This window comes from Sycon ciliatum, chromosome 2, assembly GCF_964019385.1.
Source record: "Sycon ciliatum chromosome 2, ocSycCili1.1, whole genome shotgun sequence".
Classification (NCBI taxonomy): domain Eukaryota; kingdom Metazoa; phylum Porifera; class Calcarea; order Leucosolenida; family Sycettidae; genus Sycon; species Sycon ciliatum.
In genome coordinates, this window is record NC_088644.1 from 13,394,306 (window position 1) to 13,420,851 (window position 26,546).

Here is a 26,546-nt window from a genome sequence, read left to right on the forward strand (position 1 = left end):
ATCGGAAGGTTTCAAGTGTACCTGAAACTAAAATGATAGTTCATCACACCAATACTATCAATTCAAGTCAAAAAAGGCACAATGAATATCAGAGAGCTGCACGATCCACAATGTGATGTGGTTTGTGTGACAAAATTCAATTTGTCGCATCACAGTACGCTCCAAGGGGATTCACAGTACACTCAAAGGGGAGAACGGGAGCAGCTCCAGGGCTGCCTTAGGGCGTAATCCTGATCACCATTGAATGCACACTTCAGAATGGCTGCTGAAACACCCTCGTGTTTAGCACATGACCTTGACGGCCAGCTGCTCAACAGCACTACCTCTGCAGCATGCTCAAGCAGTGCGACAATCGTCCAGTCAGAGCTGCTCCAATGGTGCACAGAAGCGCGGTTGCCTTACTCTGCCTGAGCTTCAGCTTGGTTTGGCTGCTGCGTTGCGTCAGCTGTTGTGTCGGCTGTCGTTGGCTCCCCCACAGTCTTGAAGTCGGCGAGTCTGAAGCAAGTATACGGGTACAGAAATGTAACAGTTGCAGTGAACAACATCATGACTAGTGGAGGCAGTTTTTGATTGATCTGGCCCATACCATAGTCTTTCATACAGTTATATAGAGGTTATGCAAAATTGCAAAAGAGGCAGTGGTGGACAGCCTGTGGATTCGCGCTACGTATACAGCATTGAATGAGATGAGCCAGTGCTGCAGCTTTCACACTGCACACGAAGCAGTTCAACTGATGGTGTAAGCAAAGAGCCTCTATAGCATAGCTGAAGGAAAGTTGTCTGCGGTGGATGGAAGTGCAAGAATGCAGATCTACCGACTTCGGCAGGTCCTTGATTCGCAGTCTGTATATCCTATGTCTTTGCCATGTTGTTGAAAACAGCTCTGCTTTTGGCAACCCGCACACTAAAACCCCACAGCTTTCTGACTTCTACTAGCCTACTTTGAAGTACTAGAAAACATGAACACCTACATGTAGATTGAAAGGTGAAGACATCTACAGTACCCGTATTAGGAATGTAACAACTAACAAACATTCAAATACCGTATTTCCCGAATGTAAGTCGCACCTTTTTACACTGAACTTCAAGGGCAAAGAGACTTACAATTGAGTGTGACTTTCTACTTATGTGAATGTATCGAAACAATTTGGCTCAGACCTGAAAATGGGTTGCGACTTAGGATAGAGGAAATACAGTATTCAATTATTCGAATTTATTCAATCTAAAAAGTGCTCCCAACATTACTTGAACAGAAAATTCAAATTTGAAGGTTTGAAGATCACTGCATCTGTCGCATGATGGTGCTAAGATATACTCAAACGGCAAACATGACACTTCAAAGTACATGTTAGGGTTACATCACTAGACAAGGACGGAATGGCGCGGCATTGTTGCCACAGCAACCCGAATGGGTTAATGATGATGATGACATCACTAATAATTAATTAAAACAGTATTGACAGTCATGGGTGACGGTCATGGCCAGTGCAACTCCAGCTTACCTGGGAGATGGTACCCTCTCCAGGAGCATGGCGACCTCGCAGTGCGGTGTGTGCGGAAACATGTCCACGGTGACAGCCTTGAGTGGCCTGAAGCCCATTGTAGTGATCGCCCTGCTGGGATGTTTGCATAGGCTGTGTACATGGACAAGCAGAACAAGCAACGCATTATACACTGCACTGTAGAGTCAACAAATACATTCGGAGCATATTTATTTTCGGCTATTTTCGGCCTAGGCATTTGCTTGAAGCAAAGTGCTGACTAACTTGACTTCCACCACACATCAGAAGATGCTTGCATTGTGCAAAGCGAGTACAGTAAGCATGCAGCACCGCAAGGATACTTTCAGAACTATGGACCGCTGAAGATAGTCGTGCGATCCGAGCTGTGAGGGTGATCGGCCTATAGTGCCCCATACTGTACAAGTCATGCAGGCCTCCGCTAACAGACCTTATGCACGCTGTACAGATGTACAGAGTTCTGTACTAGGACCGTAGGTGTGCACAGACCCAGTTGGGTGTTCATTGTGTGCTATGCATGCGCATTTGACCAATTTTAGCCTCATAATGAATGGTAAACAATCGCTTTTCCAGCTTCTTCACTTTGGTTAGAACTAATGACTAGCTAGATATTTGTCAGGATTTTTCTTCTTCTTATGAAATGCCTTCAGGGCCCATTTCTTAGTGGAAATAGCAGTAAACACAATAGGGTCCTGCAAATTCAACACCCAACCGGGTCTACGGGATTCTACGGGATTTCGTGCATCTGTACAACTTGCATATGGCTTATACCGTATGTGCGCACCTTCAAAGCCATGGCGGTATATTCGATTATAAAGCCAGTCTCAGTTATAAAGCCATGGGCTTCATAAATGAAATGACGTTTGAAGTACGTTTTGTAAAAATGAAGGAATAAGTACTATGCTGACAAACTTACAGCCCAGCAGGAAGGGTGAACAAGTGGATTTAGATTGAAATTTCTGTGTGGACTTTGACTTTTAAAAGGCATGGCGTAGTGGGTGAGTCATTTTGCACATAAAACATCTAGGAAAGCAGCGGTGTTTCGAATATAAGGCCATGGCTTTCAAGGCGCTGACATACGGTAAGACTCTTCATGTACGTTCAGGTGTCGAAAAGTTCAAAATGCAAAATGCACTACAATTTATTAATTAGTACAAACCACCACTGCGTTTACTGTGCGAACACTCCACACCAATATCAAGAGTACATAAACCCCAAGATGGCAAGAGTGTGCAACTCCAGCTACTGGGGTCTGCAAGGGCAGAGCTTCACATCACGTGATGAACCCGTACACATGCTTTGCACCCCGTGTATGATAGATACAGCTTTGGGTTCAACTCTCTTGTGGTCACTTTGCACTGTTTGCCAGCGTAACCTTTTGAACCATGTTTACAATATGCGATGTGAAGTTCTGCTGTGGCAGCACTGTATATAGGTTGTGCAGGCAGTTGCACACTCTTGGGGGGGGGGGGGGGGGGGGTATGTACTCTTGCCAATATCAATATCATTGTCAACATCAGCATGATCAAGAACTTACTACAAGATGTTGTCCTTAGATTGCTTGAGGTTGCAGGCGACGAAGACAAGACGTTTCAGGGCAGAGGTCTTGCGAATGAGCTGGCACACATCCGGATCTAGATACGTCCGGTTGTGTGCATGTGAACACAAACATACGTGCACACGTATACACACACATGCACACACGCATGTACGTACACACACACACGTACACACACACACACACATGTGCACACACAGACAAGCAAATTAAGATCTGCCCGGTATGTCAAAGAATCGTATTGAGTACTCGAGCACTCGTCCGTCAGCTAGGGTTATCGCTAGCGATTGTGCTCGATAAGAGATCGCTAGTGGTATGCGTCTACGCACGATCATTGCATGCCTGGAAAGTGCGTAAGTGCAGACTACTGACACTATCGATACTGTTACTGTGCACCACTAGTATTAACACCCTTAGCAAACAATGGTAACGCTATTTTTTTTACGGTACTCGTACCTTGATCACCCAAATAGCGTTGAAGCTGCAGCGTAAAAACGTTATGGGGGCTGATTTATCGTTGTGACCAACGGTACGTGTTTTGGCCAAATATTACATAGTCCGTACGCATTTCACCTTGTACCGCGTATATGGTGACATAAAATTTGTACTGCGCGAAATAAAAGCTATTCTCGTGGCAACAGCGTACTAAACATAGCGTGCATCTTGCTAAAGGTCGAACCCAAATCACGGTATTTTCCCCCTTACAGTAATACCGTTACAACATGACGTTTTTTGCTAAGGGTGTCTATTGAGTGCAAGTTGCGACATGTCAACAAGTGCCCCGTGCCTGTAGTGACTAGCGTGCAACAGTAGCTTTTTGATTGTTTGTCCTGCACTTGCTTGCAGTGCAAACTGTCATTCCGTCAGTTGAACTTCAATACTGCAGTCTTCCTACCATACCAAGAGTGCAGTAATCTATCTACGATACTGCTCGTGTTCACACTTATAGATTGTATTTGTATTTACGGATTCTCCACAGGCCTTTATAGCCCAAATCGAAGGAGTCTCCGTAGATGAAGTTAAAGAGTACAATGCAATTGAAATGTGACACTTTCAAATGAAACACTTACGCAAGCCAGCTCGTGGTGGATCAACAACGGCGACCAGGTTGGGGTTGCGGCCGTATCGTTTCATCAGCCCGTCCATGACAAATTCTGCTTTGCCACAGATAAACTCAGCATTGGTGATGCCTGCCAGCATGCACATAAACATCATGTACACACACGTACACACACACACACGTACACACAGACACAGACAGACACAGACACACGCACACACACACACACATGCACACACGCACGCACACACACACACACACACACACACACACACACACACACACACATGCACACACACACACACACACACACACACACACACACACACACACACACACAAATGCACACAAATGCACACAAATGCACACACCCACACACCCACACACACACGCACGCACCCACACACACATCCACATACACACACATGCATGCACACAGACAGACAGATACAAGTACGCACACACGCACACACGCATGCACATGTGCATACACACACATATACACACACGTACACACATAGACACACAATGTAAAAAATATTCGAACGATGCACGATGCGATGAAACTGCAAGACAAACAAAAGGTTGCTTGATCTCTTCCGGCACACTTCCAAGATTGGCACGGTGTATTAACATTTCTGGACTACTGTTCCATAAGTCTAACTCTTGCTGTGGCCGTATTTCCTGTCAATTGCCACAGTCGGTCTCTATCTAACACAGGGTTCGTAGCACAACATATACACAAAATTTCAGGGGATTTCCAGGGGCATTTCAAGGGTATTCACAGATGTCATACAGTCGCTAGACACCACATATCCGTAGCCACGCAGAGGTTCACTGATTCAAAATGTCAACAATCGAAGATTTGATCATCAATACTACAAGTAGTAGAGCCACCGTCACCATCACGCTTCTCCATCGCTAAGTTCTTAGCGAACTAGGCAGTCTTTGTACGGGTCGAAAGACAACCAGCGATCGTTGAAAACACACTTGCCTTTTGGCATGGAGAACAAGTACAACTCTGTAAAACTTCTTCGGCATTCCAAAAAAACTGAAGACACTTTGTCTTGTTGAAGGCCAAAACAAACAAATAAAACGGAAAAGCAGTTGCAGTGGCGGATTCCAGTTTCGCTACAGTCTGGAACCGTCGTACCGCAGTCGATAGTCATGGCGATCAAGGCTCAAATGTAAAAATACCATAAACTATCTACGCGAGCTGCGCTGGCCGCTGAGGCCGTCGACTCACATGACCAGTACAGGTGACCGGACTGGCACTCGTAGATCTATGCATATCATGTAGATCTACAGTCAGTCGCTGAGTACAGGTCTACCAGGTCGCGTGATCTGGAAAACAAATTTCAGGGGATTCAAGGAACATTTTCTATAAAATACAAAATTTGAGGGGATTTCAGGGAATTCCCGGGGGAAGAAAAACTTTCAGGGTTTTCAAGGGTTTTCAAGGGTGCTACGCACCCTGCTAACAGCTTCCAGATGACTACAGTCATGTACATGTAGCCAGGTAATCAGCCAATCAATCAGCCAATCAATCAGCCAATCAATCAGCCAATCAATCAGCCAATCAATCAGCCAATCAATCAGCTAGTCAGCCAGGCAGGCAGGCAGCCAGGTAGCCTGTCTGGCAGCCACACCTACCATTCAGTTCCGCATTATGCTTGGCGTCCTCCACGGCTTGTTCGCACATCTCCACGCCAATCACTTTCTTCACTCTCTGTATTCAAAAGCAGATACACACACACGCGCGCACGCACACACACACACACACACACACACACACCCATGCACGCACACACACACGCACACACACACACACACACACACACACACACACACACACACACACACACACACACACACACACACACACACACACACACACACACACAACAACAACAACAACAACAACAACAACAACAACAACAAAAACAACAATAGTAAATGCAATAGGCAATGATCAAGTGTGTACAAAGGGCTACACAGTGCGTACAAACCCGCAGAAGGAAATGAGTGTTCAGTTCACTGTTTTAGATCTGCAAAGCATCCAAACTACGGCAAAGCTCTCTTGAAAGCAACCATTTCATACGGAAAATGTATACGGATACCATCACAACATTGTCTGACATTGTGCACTGCACGTCAAAAAGAAGTAGAGACTCCTGGAGATCCAATGCAACACGGTGGACAGCAATGCACCGTTAGTGCATCATCGACATTGACCAGAGATGAGTGGCTATGCAACAATGATGGCCATATTGAATACAGTCATGCCATTGTCGTCGTGATGCCGAGCAAGTATTTACCTTTGCCAGTGCCAAGGCAATCGTACCAGTACCACAGCATATGTCTGTGATAGTCAATACATATGCGCACACGCACACACACACACACACACACACACACACACACACACACACATGCATGCACACGAGGTGCACCGGGCCCACACGCGCAGCACAAGACGACAACAGATGCATCCACACGTCAGCATGAACATAGACAACAAACACACTACCTCCCATGTTGAAAAGCCCTGCAGACCGCACAGGTCTAGAAAAAGCCCATACACATAACCAGGATGGTAGACTTGAACATATCCAGGATAGGGGAGACTTCTGCGGGATAAAATATTATAATTATGTCTTTATTATGAGCTACAGCTGTGGAGCTTGCCCAGTGGACCAGGTGGACAGACATCAAGAGCACAATACCATGTGCACGGGAGCAAATACACATGAGATCCCATGACAGCATATTAATATTATGGTAACAGCAGTGTCTGTGAAATTGATTACAAGGTCATTGTGGACTTGTTCAGTGCAGTGGGTAAAGTGTGAAATTTCAGTGCATGTCCAGGTAAGGTCCATAGGAGCTTACCCAAGACAATAGAGTCCTCGTTGACATCGCACCAGTCACAGATTAATGTGTACAGACGTTCAGTGGCAAGGGTGTTTACTATGCAGACACACAAATAGACACAGACATGCGCATGCGCATGCACACACACACACACACACACAGACACACACATGCGCATGCGCATGCACACACACAGACACACACAGACACACACATGCGCATGCGCATGCACACACACAGACACACACAGACACACACACACAAACACACAGACAGACACACACACAGACACACATAGATACACACACACAGACACACACGGACCCAGACACACAGACAGACACAAACACCGAGGTACAAACAGACAGTATAAGAAGAGAATTGGGTACTCCCATTGCAACTTGCCGTGGAAACTAACTATGTGGCAAGAATCGGAATCTTTCCAGCAGAATAATCCAATGAAACCGATCTGGTCAGAGGGAGGGCAAAACTCTGCAATCCCGTATATGCAGGTTGATATGGTCCTGCAGTGAGTGGTGAAAAGGGAAATCTGACCTCAGATAAAACAGTTGCTCTATGGCTCTGAGTGGCTCTGGCACTATGAGTGTGAGCACGTCGCTATGCGGTGAACGCGGCTATGCACTGAATGTGGCTATGCAATGAACGTGGCTATCCACTGAACGTGGCTCTGCTTTATCATACACGTACATGCACAGGGCAGCAATGACGATAGCCAGTTAACAAGTGCCAGCATACATGTAATTACCTTGGAAGAAGGCATCGGCCGATATTCTGTACGTCAGGCCAAGCAATTTCTCATGTAGATGCTACAAGCACAAAAGCACAAGACCAAGCGAATACACACAATATAATCTGAGAGAGAGAGAGAGAGAGAGAGAGAGAGAGAGAGAGAGAGAGAGAGAGAGAGAGAGAGAGAGAGAGAGAGAGAGAGAGAGAGAGAGAGAGAGAGAGAGAGAGAGAGAGAGAGAGAGAGAGAGAGAGAGAGAGAGAGAGAGAGAGAGAGAGAGAGAGAGAGAGAGAGAGAGAGAGAGAGAGAGAGAGAGAGAGAGAGAGAGAGAGAGAGAGAGAGAGAGCTTACAGTCCATTCAGAAAAAGATGGACTTCTAGCTTTTGGCCATAAATGGGTCAAACGTTGAGTTTTTTTAGAATTTTTTTCTGCAATCCCCTATGGAATCCTCTTCCAATTATGTTTCTAAAGTCTATTTCTCCAAAATGCAAGCCGTAACAAGAATAGTATTTCGGCCAGGTTTTGCCCCAAGAGCACTGAATTGGGAAAGACCATTAGAATCCAGGCCGTTTGATCCTGCCTGCAACAGTGCATTGTACGGTTCGAACCCCAGTTCAGGTACCCTTTTTGGACCCTTTTTCAAATTTCAAACTTCGCAGCACTGCACTGTGTACGATAAAATCTTGAAAATTCGCCAAATACGGGAGCTCGCCAGAGCCAGGGCCCATCTTTTTGTGAATGGACTGTAGACTCAGTGGTCAGGAAAAAGAGGCACTGCCAAAACTTGGTATGCATTACATAGGACAACTACTCATGGAGGGAGACAGAGTACACGCTTTTCATCTACAGGGATGTTCTCGTTCTTTTACAGTGCTGCTCAACGAAATCCGATCAAGCTAGCGAATGCCACTCTGAGCGCTGTACAGGCCTAGACCTGCGAACACTGGGTTGCTAAATGGTGCAGGGCACAATGCAATACTGACGTTGTGCAGTCACAAAGACATGCACTGGCACAGATAGAGCACAGCAACAAGGCGGTGTAGATGTCAAACAACTTACCATGTCTCCAAACACGTGGTAATAGTCCCTTAGTGATGTCGTTTTGCGGTATCTGGTAGAAGAATCAGACGGAGAAAATAGAAGTGGAAACACAATCCCAACAGTCTGCTGGGTCAGGACACCCACAACGACACATACCTTAGCCACTAGTACCCATCACCACAGGCAATGATTAGCAATGCTACAAAAGAGCCCATACCGGCATGAGTTAGAATTGCACCATCCAACAGGTTGCAAGGCTTTTAAAGTACACGCATATCCTAAAATCAAAATGTCACTGTGTGTACTAGCAATCTTCTAACCTCTGCGTCAAAAGGTGTTGGTCTAAGAAAGCTGCAACGCTCCGTTAATCTTTTAGTCCCATCAAATTTGTGCACCTCCGCCGAAAAGGGGAGAGTGCACCCTACTACCACACGTCGACAGGGACTTGTAGCATGGAACGCTTCACTGTTAAGTGTCATTTCATTCTTAAAACCCGTGATCTCATGATTGGAAACTACATATACCACTGTGCAGTATGGGACAAACACAGAGACACACACACACACACACACACACACACACACACACACACACACACACACACACACACACACACACACACACACACACACACACACACACACACACAGACGCACATACATGCACTCAGACACATGCACATGCATGCACACAGACAGACAGACACAGACAGACACACACACACACAAACACACACCACGGGCTGTGGTTAAACCTACCTGGTAATGTCAAAATGTATGTACATTGATGTAATTCCACTGTCTTTTCCAGGACCATCAACAAAATACTTGCGCAGCAGCTCAACTTCTGTTTCCACTTCAGCCTGTAGGAAAGGAAATAAAAGTCACAGCGCAAGTAAGAGTTGGCCAGAGTGACTTTACACTTTACAGCACGAGCAGAAATTCCACTACCCTCAGGGATCAAGGTGCAGTTGAAGTTCTTACAGCAGCAAGTTTGGGTTAACCAGACCCACTCAAGTTGTCAATGATGGATAATCAAATGAGCTGTATCCATCATGCGACCCTCCTACCAGGTCACGAGTAACCGACTTATAAATATATCCGTACGGTCGAAGTTACAGGGTTGACTGTGGCTCGCACTATGGTCAGAACAACCCTTCCGCTTGCAAGCAGGACTTGAACCTAGTGCAATCTGTTTTTCAGTCATCGTATTACACCATCCCAGTTTGCCTGCAGAGAGATAAAGGACCAGCGTGACATTGCAGGTGGCAGTTCTTACCTGGGTAAGCTTCTGCGGATGCATTCCAACCACAGCCATACAGCCACCGGCTAATGGGGTGCGCACAGTCAGTGTCTGCCAGTAGCTGCCAACGTACACCAACACAAACAACAAAATAACACCCACACAATCATATCAATATCGAACTGCGAGATACTAGTAGTACATGACCAGCTATACTGGTCGCCTGCAATGATCTAATATTCAACATGACTTCAACGTCTACCTGTAGTACTGTTGTACTAGTATCGTAAAGTACCGCGAGAGCGGCCCGCCTTGATTTTATATTTAGTTATAACCAAGGAAAGTAAAATTGTATGGCAGAGTGCAACTGAAGTTAGTACGGTGGGAGAACTGTAGTGCTACAGGTCACACTTAGCGTGTCCTTGTGTGGAGTTCCAAGGTACTGTAAAAGCCATATGGCAAGGTACGTTCGGGCCTCATTTAAATCTGGCTTTGGAAATTTTACTTTCATTGCTATCAGGTTCGGCCTCATTTCCTCTGTGCTGCGCTGATGAGTTCACAAAGAACGAAACAGCATGCTGTCCGCAGATTGAGTATTTTCGCTCCTGCTCTTGTAGTAGTTGAGCACTCTCATGTGAGGTTGTGCCTTTGCTGTTTGCATTACGCAGAGCTCATTGACTTGTCAGTTTGAGCACTCTGGCAAGGTACGTTCGGGTCTGATTTAAATCTGGCTTTGGAAATTTTACTTTCATTGCTATCAGGTTCGGCCTCATTTCCTCTGTGCTGCGCTGATGAGTTCACAAAGAACGAAACAGCATGCTGTCCGCAGATAAGTAAAAGCCATACATTATAACAAAGTGCTAATTCTAACGAGTTAACGAGGAGAAATCTGTCATTAGAATAGAAATTGTTATCCAGACATCGATACATACTGTTCTATTGAGCGTTGAGAATACGCGAGAATCGTTACCTTTGGTACACGTAAACCAGCCAATTTTGGGAAATCGTTATATATGCGCCTCGTTAGAATAACGGCTTTTACAGTAGACTGCGTACGAATTGACTTCAAAGTGTGCAATGTGTGTACAAGGTATGTGTTGTATGACCTACAGACCACCTCCACAGCACGACCACGAAAGGACGAGTTGGTGGGGCGCTCGCGCGGTACTTTACGGTACCTACCCCCCCCCCCCCCCTCTCTCTCTCTCTCTCTCTCTCTCTCTCTCTCTCTCTCTCTCTCTCTCTCTCTCTCTCTCTCTCTCTCTCTCTCTCTCTCTCTGCTTCCCTCACACCCACACAACAAAACAAATTGCCACGATAGGAACAGTTGAGTACCAGTATGCAGGTACCAAGTTCCAGTCCTTGATTTTGACACGGGCAAACAAGACTGGGTGCGCAACAACTCACCCAAGATGAGTGCATTCGTCGAAGTACAGCATCTCCGCCTGACGCACATATCCTTGGAAAGTCTGTAAACGCAACAACACGCATAAACATACCGGTATATACCTCATGATTAAAAGAACAGTGGATGCAGTGAATGGGATTTTCGGTCTTTGACCACAGGCTGGTGAGCTGATCTACTCACCTCCCACCGCTTTAGGAGCTGCATCTGCGCCTTGATCCTTGAAGGGCGGTGGTGTTCCTACGGATGCGGAAAACTCGGAATCTAACCGAGTCTCACGCGAACCGTGAATTTAACAGCAATATATTCCTGAATTTGACTGGACATACTGCTAAGGACACTACGTGTACATCTACTACAGCATAGCCGGTAACAACATTACTCCTCATGTGTAACCTATTCCCAATGGGACCAACACATACACACACACATACACACACACACAATACACACAATACACACACACAATACACACAATACACACAATACACACACACACAATACGCACACACGCGCACACACATACGCACGCACGCGTATACACATACACATACACACACCTAAAATCCTCAACTCACCGTGGCTACATCTCGTGCTATAGCAGGAACAATTGTGCATTTTTCGGGACTGACAATGGTCATTGATCCCTCTGAAGAGAAAGAGAAAGCAAAAGAAAGCAAGAGAAACGTCAATAGAGTAAGACAGGTACCCATGATGGGGACCAGCACCGTCACAACATGTGCAGTGAAACCTGTGTAAGGCAACCACTCAAGGAACCTTCAAAATGTGATCCCCGTGTACAGGTGGTCTCCTTATCCAGGGTCATTTGACTGTAAATAACATCCCTTGGTCCTGGTTGTAGTGGTCCTCTTGGACAGGTGGTCACTTTATCCGAGCAGTCACCTTGACAGGTTCTACTGTACTGTATTTTCCACAATATACTGTACATGTTTCCGTTAGAGTGTACAAGCGGCCACGACGTGCTGGCCTTGAAGCCGTGAGCACTGCTGGCCTCTGGCCTTGCAGCCGTGAGCACTGCTGGTTCCTTTTACAATGTGTGTACGTGAACTACAGTGCATATAAGCGCTAAAAGCAGTAGAGGACGCCGACCCCGGTCATCCCATCGCATCTCAATGTCCACGACAGTACATGACAGAGAAAGCTGAAGTCATCACAGTGTCTTCCTGCCCTACAGGGCCGCCCTGGAGGCATCTCCCAGCGGCCACGCACTCACCTTTGTACGCGCCAAGACGGAAGCCAACAGTGACTAGAGTAAAAGAGCAAACAGTACAGACAAACAAGGAAGGAGAGGTTTCGGTGGCATGAAGCACAACAGCAAAACAATGTGAGTGCATGCAGCCAAGCACAGTATGAACTAACTTGACATTAATCCTTATGATTCAGAAAGAGTACGAACAACACAGACCAGTACGGTACACAGGGTTGAGCAAGGATGGATCAGGCAAAGCCTTGCACTCATCACCGCCATGCATGCTCTAACATCACCACTTGCCCAGCATCAAGTCAGCTGCTGTGGGCACACCCCGGTGGGATATACACGCACACACAACCAACGAGCAGGCAAGCATTGCAACGTCAAGCAGCACGACTACAGATGACACGCAAAATTATCTTCATTTCCAACCCTTGCTGAAGAGAAACCAGGCTATGCAAAAGAACTCGGTGCTGATGGAGGTGTCTTGAACAAAGCATATTTTCCAGTGTGCGTTACTCAAATTACCAGAACTCTCTCTCTCTCTCTCTCTCTCTCTCTCACACACACACACACACACACACACACACACACACACAGACGCGTGCATGCACGCACACACACACACACAATACAATACAATATGCCCATCCGGAGATGATAGCAGGTCCCGAAGGGACCAACAGTGTTCAAGTCACGAGCAGAATCGGGCGTGGCGAGTCAAGTCCTGGCGACGGCGATACCGCTTTCCACAAGTGCAAACGAAGTCTAAGGTGACGGGCTCGGTCGGAGGAATGGTGCTGCATGCTGATCTCCATTCTCTGCGATCCTGGGCGAGGTCGTACCAGTCCGCTATCTGGCGGTCCTTCATGTCGGATGTCCCGCCACCGTTTCCGGGGCCCATGACGTGGCCGGGTCTTGTCCAGTTCGCCGAAGAGGATACACTTTGGCATACGGGAGTCATCCATTCGAGCAACATGGCCTAACCAGCGGAGTCGACGCGTTTTCAGTGCCTCCTCGATCGGCTGTACCTTGGCTCGTTCAAGGAGAGTGTTGTTGGAGATGTGCTCCTGCCATTGTGTTACTCTGCGAATATCCAGCAGAAAACGAACACAGCGGTGATGAAAGGCTGCAAGCCGACGAACATCCACGGCCTTAATTGCCCAGGTCTCACAACCATACAGCAGCGTCGACAAGACGACGGCCGAATATACGTGCACCTTCGTCTTGACGGAGAGATCACGACTGGAAAAGACAGATGAGCACAATGTGCAAAATGCTCGGGAAGCTTTCGCCAAGCGAGCCGAGATCTCAGCAGTCATCTGGCCATCCGAAGAAATACAACTGCCGAGATACGTAAAATCAGGCACCAGCTCAATACTACCCTCAGGCAACTCTAAAAGGCCGGATGGTGGCGACGGGGCATTCACTACCATCGCTTTGGTCTTGGTGAAGCTTACAGTGAGGCCAAACCTGCTTGCAGTGGCAACGAAGGAACTGCCAGCAGCTCCCATGTCCTCGACTGACTGTGTGTATATGGCGGCATCATCAGCGAATTGCGATTCCGTGACAGAACAGCGTGACAGGCGAGACTTAGCTGTGCGTCACCGACAAGCACACACACACACACGCGCGCGCACGCACGCACGCACGCACGCACGCACGCACGCACGCACGCACGCACGCACGCACGCACGCACACACACACACACACACACACACACACACACACACACACACACACACACACACACACACACACACACACACACACACACACACACACACACACACACACACACAGACACATACACACACACACACACACACACACAGACACATACACACACACACACACACACACACATACACACACAGACACACACACACACACACACACACACACACACACACACATACACACACACACACACAGACACACACACACACATACACACACACACACACACACACACACACACACACACACACACACACACACACACACACACATACACACACACACACACACACACAGACACATACACACACACACACACACACACATACACACACAGACACACACAGACACACACACACACATACACACACACACACACACACACACACACACACATACACACACAGACACACACACACACATACACACACACACACACACACACACACATACACACACAGACACACACAGACACACACACACACATACACACACTGTCGTTCACCTACTAGTCAGTGGACTACTACTCATACCTTGTGGTGATGCCTCCGGACCAGGACCGATGGAGAACTCATTCTTGATACGGTAGGCCTCCTTTACAGGCTGTAACAATAAGCAAGGATTTAGGAGATGAAATTTGATCACACATCGGAACAAGGTTTCAGTCAACTCAGAACATTTCCGACAGCTTTTCTACCCATTCTCATCAGTGGATACATGGGAATGGAGTTAGCAAGTCAACCCATGCGATATATACTAGAATGGAAAGGTGAGTAATGAGATGTGGTGCTAACAGCGAGTAACAAGAACCTACCACTATTTATACATATAAAGGAAGTATGAGAAATAGAGAAATGGCGGCGAGTACAACAGACCCAGCACCGGAGCAGTAGTCACATGACTTTGTCACTTCTGCTAGAGAGTTTCAGCGCCTTCATGTGCTGTTTCTGCGCACATAGCACTGGTGTCCAGCTGCAGATGTACAACGCCTCCAGTACACAGTGGTGCGGGTGACTGCCTGAAGTGGCGATGTGATGGGACTACCCAACCAATGATGTGTCTGTTGTACTCCAGCCGGTGCCATTTTTTCTCTCCCTTTTACTTCCTTATGATAAGTTATAGGTTCGTATCACTGGCCATTAGCGCTAGATCTCATTACGCATCTTTCTTCTCTAGTACATGTTGCATAGTTTGGCTTGCTGACTTAATTTCATGTATGCAGTGATGAGATTTGGTTGAAACGCTGACGCAAAATGTTCTGAGTAGACTGAGTAATGAATTTGGCAACCTTTTTGCTACGTGTGATAAGACAAGCAAGGAGCATGCACACAGATGCAGATCTTTCCGCTATCCCCGTAATATTCTACCAGCTACTAGTAGGAAAGAACCAGATTATCAGGAACATGCATTGCTACAGCATAACACCGGGTCCATTCAGTGTTCAATGTTTGCTTCTATACAAAGCACAACAGATGAACAGTACACGTACACCGAGAGCTTCCACCACGTTCGGAACACAAAGCCAACTAACTTTTGTAACCAATACTTGGCTGAAATAGTAACAGCACACATGCTATTAGAAGCCTCTGTATTGCATAAGACCAGCACCAAGCACCAAGCACTGCCTCCACAGAACACTCACCGAATGCAGGATGTCCTGCAGTTCACAGATCATGCCAGCATTAGCAGCCCTGAGAGGAAACACACGCACGCACGCACGCACACACACACGTAACACGACCACACAATTAGCAACATAGCCATGTCTAGAATAGGACAAAGGCGGTGCAGAACTGGTTCGTTGTAAGTCATTGCGTTAGCAGTTGCAGAGAGCTGCTACTCATTACAATCCAAAGGAAGCCATCAGACAATGGTACACCGGTACTAGATGTAAAATATAGCAAGAGTAACGTTATCAGTCCTGCACCCTGAATGCCTGGCAAGATCAACATCACTGTGCAGGTATCAGAGAAAACAGTGCGCATGGCGAATCATGCAGGTGCGAGCAACTCAGCAGAAACCTTTCGCTTGCTACGCGTCTCTATTCAGGACACCCTTGTAGTAAAGACCCACGGGGCCGGGGAAAATCATGGTTTAGGTAGCACAGACAGACTGCTTTGTTATCAAATTGCCTTAACAGTTAGTGGCACAGCGTAGCCATTTCACTATAGTATTGTCTATTGTTGTGTATGTGTGTGTACGTAATTGCATTCCTGTGGGTTCATCTAGGGAGGTACTAGCATGAGCCAACCTAGAATACAAACCAGCACCACTAAGTAACGTGCAGTAGAGCCTCTTTTGGGTAGACATCCCATATCCGGACACCTCCATCAAACGGGCAGCTTGCAAGCAGGTACTAGTGCTAGCCGCAGTCAAATCTAGAAAAGTCCTTCATTTCCATGGCGCTCAGCTAGCCAAGCATGAAATGAAATCCAGTCGCATGAGTCAACTTTGCGCCTTGCACCATTTCGCAGCCAAGTGTTCGCAGGTCTAGGGCTGCGCATCGCCCGGCGCGTACTTGAGCGACGTGATTGGATTTCATTGAGCAGTACATGTATTTCCTAGCACCTGACCAATATACCCTCTGGTCCCTAGGTGCCCACATAAGCATGTTTCTACTATCAAGTATCCATGTGTGATTATGACCAAGTCTGGACCAGAGCTCTTACTTCTGCTTGGGTAGCCATGGAGGCTGTTGCCATCCGATTAATGCCGCAGATTGATTGCGCACGCACAGAGGACAAGAAACGAGCGGGGTAGCAGACATAAACACAGACGGGCAAGCAGACAAACACACAAATACATAGACACACACACACACACATGTACACGCACACGCACACACACACCACACACACGCACGCATGCACACGCGCACACACAAATACACACACACACAAATACACACACACAAAAATACACACACACACACACACACACACCATTGAGCACAAAGCTTATGAATGATCTCATCTGGAGCAGTGGTTTGAAGACATGATCATCATAGAGTCATGCTGATATTTCATGGAAGTTGTGTGCAGAACCAGATCTCACAGGCATAAACTGAAGAAACACCCAACAAGCAGCTTCGACACACAATTTTTCAAGTAGGGGCAGCAGTGTCTTCCACCGACCATGAAAGTTATACTTCAGTATCAATACTGAAAACTGCACATCTGCTAATCTGCTAGCAGTCCGTGCGTACACGCTTACCACTAATGTGTTTCTGCTCATCTGTGTTGTAATAGACTTCAGCACTATCGAGACCCAGTCTTGCTTGCGCTGCATCACAACAACAACAACAACAACAACATTCCGTCATTAAGAACGTGTACTCAACAGGATCTACATGACAACTGGCATGCGTAATATACCTCATTTTCCGGAGTATAAGCCACACTTTGTAAACACTCGTAAGTCACCCAAAAAAAGTCTTATACTACAATGGTCAAATGAACCCTGAAATACAGGCTAGATGTCTGTATTTCGTGACAAAAAAATCTGGTTGCGGACTATACTCCGGAATATACAGTATGTCATACTGGCAAGCTACACAAACCCCAGTGAGCAAGCCATGCCCAGCCTAGTCAGTCACGGAGAGTAAAGAACAATTCTGTACTACAAGTACCTTTAGCTGCTCTTCATATGGCAGTGGCTTGTACGGTTCAATGACTCTTGCCACACTGCAGGTAAAACCAGAAAAAGAGAACTCAAAACATTATGCATAATTATAGTAAATGCCAGCACGACGAGTATCACATCATGAACAATCAACTGGTCAAAGCAGGATACTGTGCTTAATTAACAACAGTCATTGCTCATGATACGTAAGTCACACGCCTGCCCCTCCGCTGTCTACTGCTTTCCTTTCTCGAGTAACAAGAGCTGGTGGGGCAACATGGCACTGCAGGCACTGGTGGGGAAAAATGGCACTGCAGGCACTGGTGGGGCAACATGGCATTGCAGGCACTGGTGGGGCAACATGGCATTGCAGGCACTGGTGGGGCAACATGGCATTGCAGGCACTGGTGGGGCAACATGGCATTGCAGGCACTGGTGGGGCAACATGGCACTGGTGGGGCAACATGGCATTGCAGGCACTGGTGGGGCAACATGGCATTGCAGGCACTGATGCTACTACCCTTACCGTTCTTCTGGTGTGAGGTGCTCAAACTCGGGGTCGGCATGTCTTGCACGCTTGGCGTTCTTCTTGTCACCATCACGAGAACTCTTGCCTGCACGGAGACAGAGGAGAGATAACTACTGTAAACGCCGACACCAGCAAGTCATTACAATCTTTCACAAATACACCAGCAATTGATTTTGATATACAGATAAACATTATTCAATTAGGCCTGGTCAAAGTACGACATATTTTCATCAGGTTCTGGTTAAATCACCAGTCAAAGGCTTGGGACCAACAAGAATGCACCACGCCAGCCAACAAAGCCAGAAAGTGGCACTTCAGTTATATTGACAGACATCTATAGAAGGGCAGGATGTGAAAGCCGGCTAGGATATCGATAAAGAAACAGAAGCCTGACCTTTACGTTCCAGATAGGGATCTGCCTGGGGCTTCTCCTTGACACACTGGATTTTCTCGCCTTGGTAGAAAGAACCGTTCAGCTTCTCAATTGCCGTCTGGACAGAAAGTGGTACGGCAAAAACACAATAAACACTAATGATGCATTGAAATTGTTCACGTAATAAAGGTGGTTGGTGTGGCCAAGCTTGGCCGTTAGTGTTCTATGTGAAATGTACTGCTGTTTGTATCAGCACTTCGTCCTTTTTTATTTGTTAGCACACGCATTTGTGTTTGCTCACGCCTTCAATGTTATAATTCACACTTGTATATTTCAGTGCTGTTGTTATACCGGTAGGTGATATTATCTCTTTAGTTTTCTCTAATAGTTCAACTGTGTTGCACTGTACTTTAGTACCACGACGACGAGCGCTGTGCGAAAACTTGTTAGAATCATTATTATTGTCTTCATCACTATACATGTTTTCCTTCTTCCACCATTTTATTGCACATTGTTTCCATCGTTTGACACTGAACGATGCAAGGAATGTTCGAATTATTCGAATATTCTAGAATACCGACACCAGAAAGAATATTTGTATGCAGGCAGCAACATTCGAAAATTCGAAAAATCCGCACTTTTTGGCTGTGTTATTTTATAGCTCCAACCTTGATCTCCTGAACAGTGTTGAGTAAGATGGTGTAGAAATTATGTTTCTGAGAACTGTGAAGCCTGTTTTTAGGTAAAATCTGCTCTTTAACCAGGGGGTAGTGACTATCAACATGATCTGTATGCAACATGAATGTTGGGTCTCATTGAATGAAGTGATCGAGGCACGTCAGAAGAATATGGAATACTTCAAAAGTATTAGTTTGTTCGTTGAAGCAACATTCGGGAGAATATTCGTTCGAAGAAAACGCCATTTGTTGCATCACTAATAAACACCCATAAAAAATCCATCACTCCAGAAGGATAAAGTCTGATAATTTATGCTTCAAACTTTCAATTTCCTTTCAAAGTCCGCACACAACATGGTGGGACCTCAGTGGCTGAGCATACAGGCCATGCTCAACACTAATCAACAAGTACATGTACACGTACACGCTCATCTATATAATAAATATGAGTCATAGAGATCATACACCGCTCATGGAAAGACACCACAAAATATAGTAGAAAGGCAGTGACAAACTTGACCCACCGCTTGATCTTCCTCTGACCTGCAAAAGACATCAGGCAAGAAAAATACACACGCATGCACGCACACACACACACACACACACACACACACACACACACACACACACACACACACACACACACACGGCCACACATGGAGACAAGAAGAAGAAGAAGAAAACATCTCATTTCACAATATCCGCGCCGTGTGGAGCACTAGCAGAAACAGCAGCAACGTCAAAAGAGGAAATAGAACCATAGCAACCAATGCAGGTATTACATCCAATGTTAATAAAAAAAGAGAACACTTATAGTACAATAAGTATAGATGTAGAGTACTCCCTTGTCCATCACAGAGTCATGGGACAAGGTTTGGAAAGTGAGGTCTCCGGAGCGGAAAGGGGTTCAGAAAGAAAACAAATTTCACTCCCAGTCAGCTTCAATAACAGGCAAAGCTCACTTGAATGTCACATAGATCTGTCTTGTTCGCGTGTGTCCTGCAACATAGAGACGGTGTGGGCCAACACCACTTTTCTCCTTCACCCACTCAGCCAGCACCTGCGCAGGCACACACAAAACATGTGCAACGCCATGCACACACGTGTGCACGCGCGCGCACACACACACACACACACACACACACACACACACACACACACACACACACCATTTGACGCCCATCGCCAGAGGCAATGATAACGATGCTACAGCAGAAACCATAGCAACTTGTGCTGGGGTTGCACCATTCAACAGCTTGCAAGGCTGAAGAATTGACCGCCACTATTCAACCTGGTCTACACAACACAGCTATGAAGTGGCATTTTTCTGGCCAGTGAATCCCTACTTTTTGGTCTGTTTCATTTTTTTCCCCACGCACACATCACACCAGATACTCCGGCATGCACTGGCTGTTGGTAATGAGAATGAAAGAAAAGTCAGGAGAAGCCTGAGAAAGAGAAGAAAGACATGTGTGACCATAATCGTCGGGAATCGAACCCCAACCTCTCGATTGGAAATCACTGCACATACCACTGCACCATATGAGACAAACACACACACCCACACCCACACACGCGCGTGCGCGCGCAAACACAAACGCACACACATGCACGCACGCACTGTAATAGATGATATGCCAAATAACGTGCAACTAGACTTGAGAGGGCATTGCAGAGTAGTTGCATACAAAGTTCGGTTATACGGTTACCTGTGACTTGCATTCCTGCAGAGCTCAGGGCCTACCATGTACACATTGTAGTATCATTTGTATGCAACTTGTGTGCGATGCCCTCTCAAGTCTAGTTGCACGTTATTTGGCATATCATCTATTGCTTACAGCCAAAAACTGGTCACATGGGTCACCTCTGGGGGAGGTAAAAAACCTGCAAATAAGACACCATTGGATATTGAACCACCCAACGGCCGACAACCCCAATTTGGCCAGAATCGAAAATTGCAACATGGAATGCATGCATTTGGACAGACTTGAGTTTACTGCTGTTCACCAAGTGTGTGTTGCACACTTAGGCCACGCCGTTTTTTTTTCTATGTTTCGCATCACCTTAGGGGTCGTCCATAAATATCGAACTTTTTTCACAAAACGAAATAATTTCGTTATGGGGTGGGAGGGGGTTGACCAATTTCGTTTCAGAAAACATTGATTCATGTACATGGCTGTTGTATATGCATGTATGTCAACATTTTTTACGCACTGAGGGGGAGGGAGGGAGGGAGGGGTTGAGTCTAAACTAAAATAATTCGTTTGGTGAAAAAAGTTCGATATTAACGGACGGCCCCTTATTCGATGAAATCAATGAGGGAGGGCGAAAAAATAAAAAAGCCATCCAAAAAAAACAGTGTACGTGCATTGCATTTGTGTACAGTGAAGCGACACGGCACTGTTCATGTACATTGACATGTACATGAATACATGAGTGTATCCCCTCTGCCATGCTTGTGGTCTAAACACAGGCGGCATGATGATTGTGTGACTTGCGGCCCAGCTTATTACACACACATGTACATGTACATGTGTGTGAGCTGAGTACAATCATGCGATAAATAGAACAAATATTTAATTGATGCCAACATAATAGTTACGTGTAACATTCATGTTCCGTTTTTTTTCCTTTTGGGTTACATTTTCCGGTTTTCTGGGTTTGCATTAAATTTGTATTCCGTTTTCAAAAAAAAAATTTTTTGTTCCAAATAATCTACGTGGAGATAATAATTTTAATAAAGCTATGAATAGGATGAAGGCCGCAGACATCACGCAACTACGTTACTTGTTTGACATGTATTACTTCAGAACTAAATATTGCGACAGAGCTTTCGGCCATATTTTCAATTCATTGCATTCCCAACTCATCACAACCACGCGCTCTTCAGCCGAACCATACAGACAAAAGCAAGGACACTTCCGTTGAGAGATAATATTGCTCCACGCCCCTCAGAATATAGTCAAATATACGGTTAAAAAAGAGTCCGCAGGATTGCCGTGGCTTATAGGTTATAACCATTAAACCGACCGTTAGCTTAGCAGTTAACCGTTAGGGGTAAAACCGTGACCGTTAGCTTAGCAGTTAACCGTTAGGGGTAAAACCGTGACCGTTTGAGCCCTATAAAATACACAGTAATACATGTCAAACAAGTAACGTAGTTGCGTGATGCCTGCGGCCTTCATCCTATTCATAGCTTTATTAAAAAATTTGTTCCGTTTTTTATTTTATTTTTTTAATTCCGGCTGTGAAATACATGCGCGCGGGGGACGCGAAACACAGATAAAAAACGGTGTGGCCTTAAATATAAAACTCCCCTAGCCTGGGCAGGTTGGGACCAAGCACTGCCCGTCACTACTTACTGCATTGAAGCAAGTGAACATTTTTAGTATTAGAGCGCCAGCACCGGTATTTCACTCCGTACACTAGGCTTTAGTGTAACGTGAGACTGCATGTATGCCAGTAGCACAACAGACAGCGATTCAAGTCGTGTCTGTTGTGAATCTGTATCATGCCTGTCATGATTGTCCGCAGCAATTGACTGCGTCGGGGTTGACTTCACTCTTTAGTGCTATTGACTGGCTTTTCTCACAATATCTATTGATGTCCAGAGACATACTGCCTAGCCTTCCCCTAGTGCTCTTATAGATGCACTACCTAGCTATCCAGCAGCTCTCCATCCAGCGTTCTCCATCACGCTATACATGTACTCTTCTTCACACGCTTTAAGTGCGAATCTTCTTTTAAAAAATACAACGAGAGAGCTTGGAAGCTCAGGGCCCTACGCTATGCTTTTTTGCCTTGATGACCTAGACAAAAAAGCAAAGGGATGTTATAAATTCTTCTAAGTTTCTACTTTTTGTTTTTGGACATAACCTGGGATTCGAACCCGCACTATCGCCCTGCATGCATCCCCCATACACTTCGCTTACATACTAATTCTTCCAAGTTGCTTCACGTTATGATCTTGTATTTGAAAGCCCTATTTGAATATGCATTGTGGCCAGCCGCGCCGTCTTTTATTGTACGGAACGGTACGGGATAGGTACGGGACAGGTACGGGACAGGTACGGTCGAGGGTAATACGACACCGTCTACCGCCTTGATGACGGCAAAAAAAGAAAAGGGATGTTATAATTTTTCAATTCTCCTATTTTTTTCAGGCATTACCTGGGATTCGAACCCGAACTATTGCCCTACATGCATTCCCCCATACACTTCGCATTCATACTCATTCTTCTAAGTTGCTTCACGTTATGATCTTGCGTTTGAAAGCCCTATTTGAATATTGCGGCCAGCTGTATATGGCCAGCTGTGTTTGACGGTACGGTACGGTACGGGATAGATACGGGATAGCGCCAGGCGTGACACAAACACACAAACAAACACCAAATTAAAGCTGTGTGGACCCAGGCTAGCGCCAGACGTTACTGAAGTAACGTCTTCTGCATAGCTACGGGAATAGCTACGGGAATAAAATCAATTCAGTGACTGACGAGCTCGAGATCACAACATGGTGTCAGAAGCGGCTTGATTACGAATCCGGCTGAGGTGCTTAGTCCTCAAACTGTACTCCTCTTTACCCGTTTTAGCCCTCTCAATCAGGCTCACTCTCTCTCTCTCTAGTAATTCTGCACCGCTGCAGATACCGCCCGTATGCCTCTAAGCAGCCTCGGTGCCTCAGTGTTCCTGCCCATCACAGCGACATGTAAGTCCTTACCTCATTGCAGCTCCCGCTCAGAATCATGCCAACGGGGATGGGAGATTAGAATCCACAAATTCATGGAAACAAATCAACTTTCCCGGCTTCCAACATCTATACATAGGAACCGCCGTGTTTGACATACGGATCAAAATTCAAATATTAGATCTGGAATTTGTTTCTAACAAATGCACAGAGTTGGTGGACAAGCCGTTGATTATTCACTCTCATTGTAATATCATAAAGTATTCTTTCTAGACCAAAGAGTGGTATATTTGATAACATTTAATAACGATAGAAATTTTTACGATACTTCTCCAGACGTTTCGTTGTTCTGAACAACATCGTCAGTGGATAAAGAATGGAGGGCTTTGGGTGGTGGCACGGGTTAATAGGGAGTGATGGTGGTGAGATGAGGTGAGGTGAGACACTGACGATGTTGTTCAGAACAACGAAACGTCTGGAGAAGTATCGTAAAAATTTCTATCGTTATTAAATGTTATCAAATATACCACTCTTTGGTCTAGAAAGAATACTTTATGATCTAACAAATGCGTATGCTCTTGGTCACAGTAAGAATCTCTCAGATCCACCATGGATTATAACACAGGAAATGCGTGCACACTAACCCGATAGCCTGGGAATTTACGGAGATTCTTGATTGACACACGATAGTTCTGTGAGGTGAACTCCCCACGTTTCGTGTAGCCAACAAGATCATCCTCTTCCGCAACCTCTTCTGTTTCCTCACGCACATTGGCTACTGTCTCTGTCGCTGTTGCTGCTGCTTCTACTTGTTGTGCTGGTGCAGCTGAATCTTGGGATGTCTCCACATTCGTGGTTTGTGCATGGCCCTGCTCCATGCTAGAGCAAAGAAACCGTCTGACAGACAAATGTGACTGATACTCAGACCTAATGAGAGCACCACTCGTAGTGAGCGGCGCACTAGTCAATCGGCGACAGTGGCAATTTCTGGAAACAGTAAGCGCTGTCCAATTGTTTGCCAGCTGTATTCCACGACGCCTGCAAATTGACAGCATTTCAGAGGCTCTAACCCCACTGCACCACCTAATTATTCTGCACACTGGGTTTCCAGCACAGCTCTTTTTCAAATATTCACGGACCCGGGACGACGGACGGACATAACCCAAAGTTCAGGTGAAAGAACAGAATTCTCTCAAATCAATTACATAATCATTGTATCTCCTGAATGATGCAACAATTATTTTGTGTAGTTGAAGTAAAAACAGTCATGTACCTTTTTTGCGTCACATGCATGGTACGGGTGGCCATGGTAACTGAGAAAAATAATAATTGATGCTCGAAAATCAAAAAGAGCAATGCAATGACCATGATGATCGATGACGACCGGTATCGCGGTACGCGGTACGGTATGACTGTGGACCATGGTGGACTAATTATTAAAGCTTTGTCAGTCTTGTCTTGATCAGGGAGTAGTAAAATACAGTGTATTTTACTACTCCCTGGTCTTGATGCCTTCAAACTGTTCAAAGTTCAATTCAAGAGCTACAATACTTCACGTGCACATGGTTCATGAAGGGGTTATGTAGTTTGTGGGTTATATTATAAACTCTTGATGCCTTGCATGGCCTATGGCCCAGCTAGCTGCAGGCCATGCCCACCTACATGAGTCATGATTCATGAAACCCGGGTTGTAGGACTATCTCAGTCTCGGTCTTCGGAACCACACCTCTCCTCCTCTACTCAGCTTTATCCAAAGTTTGAAACAATAGTTACATGCACAAAACATACCAGAAAAAGTACCAAATCCCAGATCCTGCCAGTATTTTTTCTGCTGGTATGATCCTGATCATCCACCAAGCTTGCAAGGCCTAAGTAGTCAAGAGTGAAAATCATGGTTTCATGTTTGATGCTTGGCAGAGCTCAGACTCTGGCATGGAAGACGGGTAGATCTACATTAAAAAGTAAGTAAATTATCGTGTCCGTTCCCGAAGGGAACTCACGACGGCCGCTAACACCCGATAAACCCTAGCGGCAGATGCAGCGCATTGTACAGAGAAATTGTCATACCAAGACGACAGAACTCAGACTTGTGAGTCGTTGTCATTTGTGACGTATACTACCGGTAAGAGTATTGTGATATCGGGCATCGACTGGTCGACACGCAGATGCGGACAGCCGATTTGCAGTCCCTTGAAAACTGGGAAAAAAGCTCGGGCAGCCGGGGTTTCGGTGCTAGACTACAGTGCAGAGACAGCCG

At 45.9% G+C, this 26,546-nt stretch overlaps 1 protein-coding gene across 4 annotated transcripts; it reads right to left on the bottom strand.

Annotated features, from left to right (window-relative positions):
- Position 1: 1 nt before the first annotated feature.
- On the bottom strand, positions 2–25,505 carry LOC135808819 (tRNA (uracil-5-)-methyltransferase homolog B-like). 4 transcript variants are annotated; one of them, XM_065322044.1, is made up of 24 exons: positions 24,934–25,505; positions 20,565–20,662; positions 20,127–20,145; positions 18,947–19,043; positions 18,550–18,637; positions 18,031–18,085; positions 17,616–17,684; positions 17,072–17,094; positions 16,045–16,093; positions 14,936–15,005; positions 12,683–12,715; positions 12,027–12,097; positions 11,451–11,512; positions 10,080–10,164; positions 9,560–9,663; positions 8,820–8,871; positions 7,779–7,839; positions 7,031–7,108; positions 6,457–6,500; positions 5,792–5,867; positions 4,149–4,268; positions 3,058–3,154; positions 1,503–1,634; positions 2–495 (listed from the first exon to the last, which is right to left on the bottom strand). In XM_065322044.1, the coding sequence occupies exons 1-24, from the start codon at positions 25,342–25,344 to the stop codon at positions 399–401; spliced, it is 2,091 nt and encodes a 696-aa protein (XP_065178116.1). In that variant the 5' UTR covers positions 25,345–25,505; the 3' UTR covers positions 2–398. The 4 variants fall into 4 exon arrangements, with proteins under 4 accessions (XP_065178116.1, XP_065178117.1, XP_065178118.1 ...); XM_065322046.1 differs by lacking the exon at positions 2–495 and having other exon boundaries at positions 3,058–3,164; XM_065322045.1 differs by lacking the exons at positions 5,792–5,867; positions 6,457–6,500.
- Between the last annotated feature and the right edge of the window lie 1,041 nt (positions 25,506–26,546).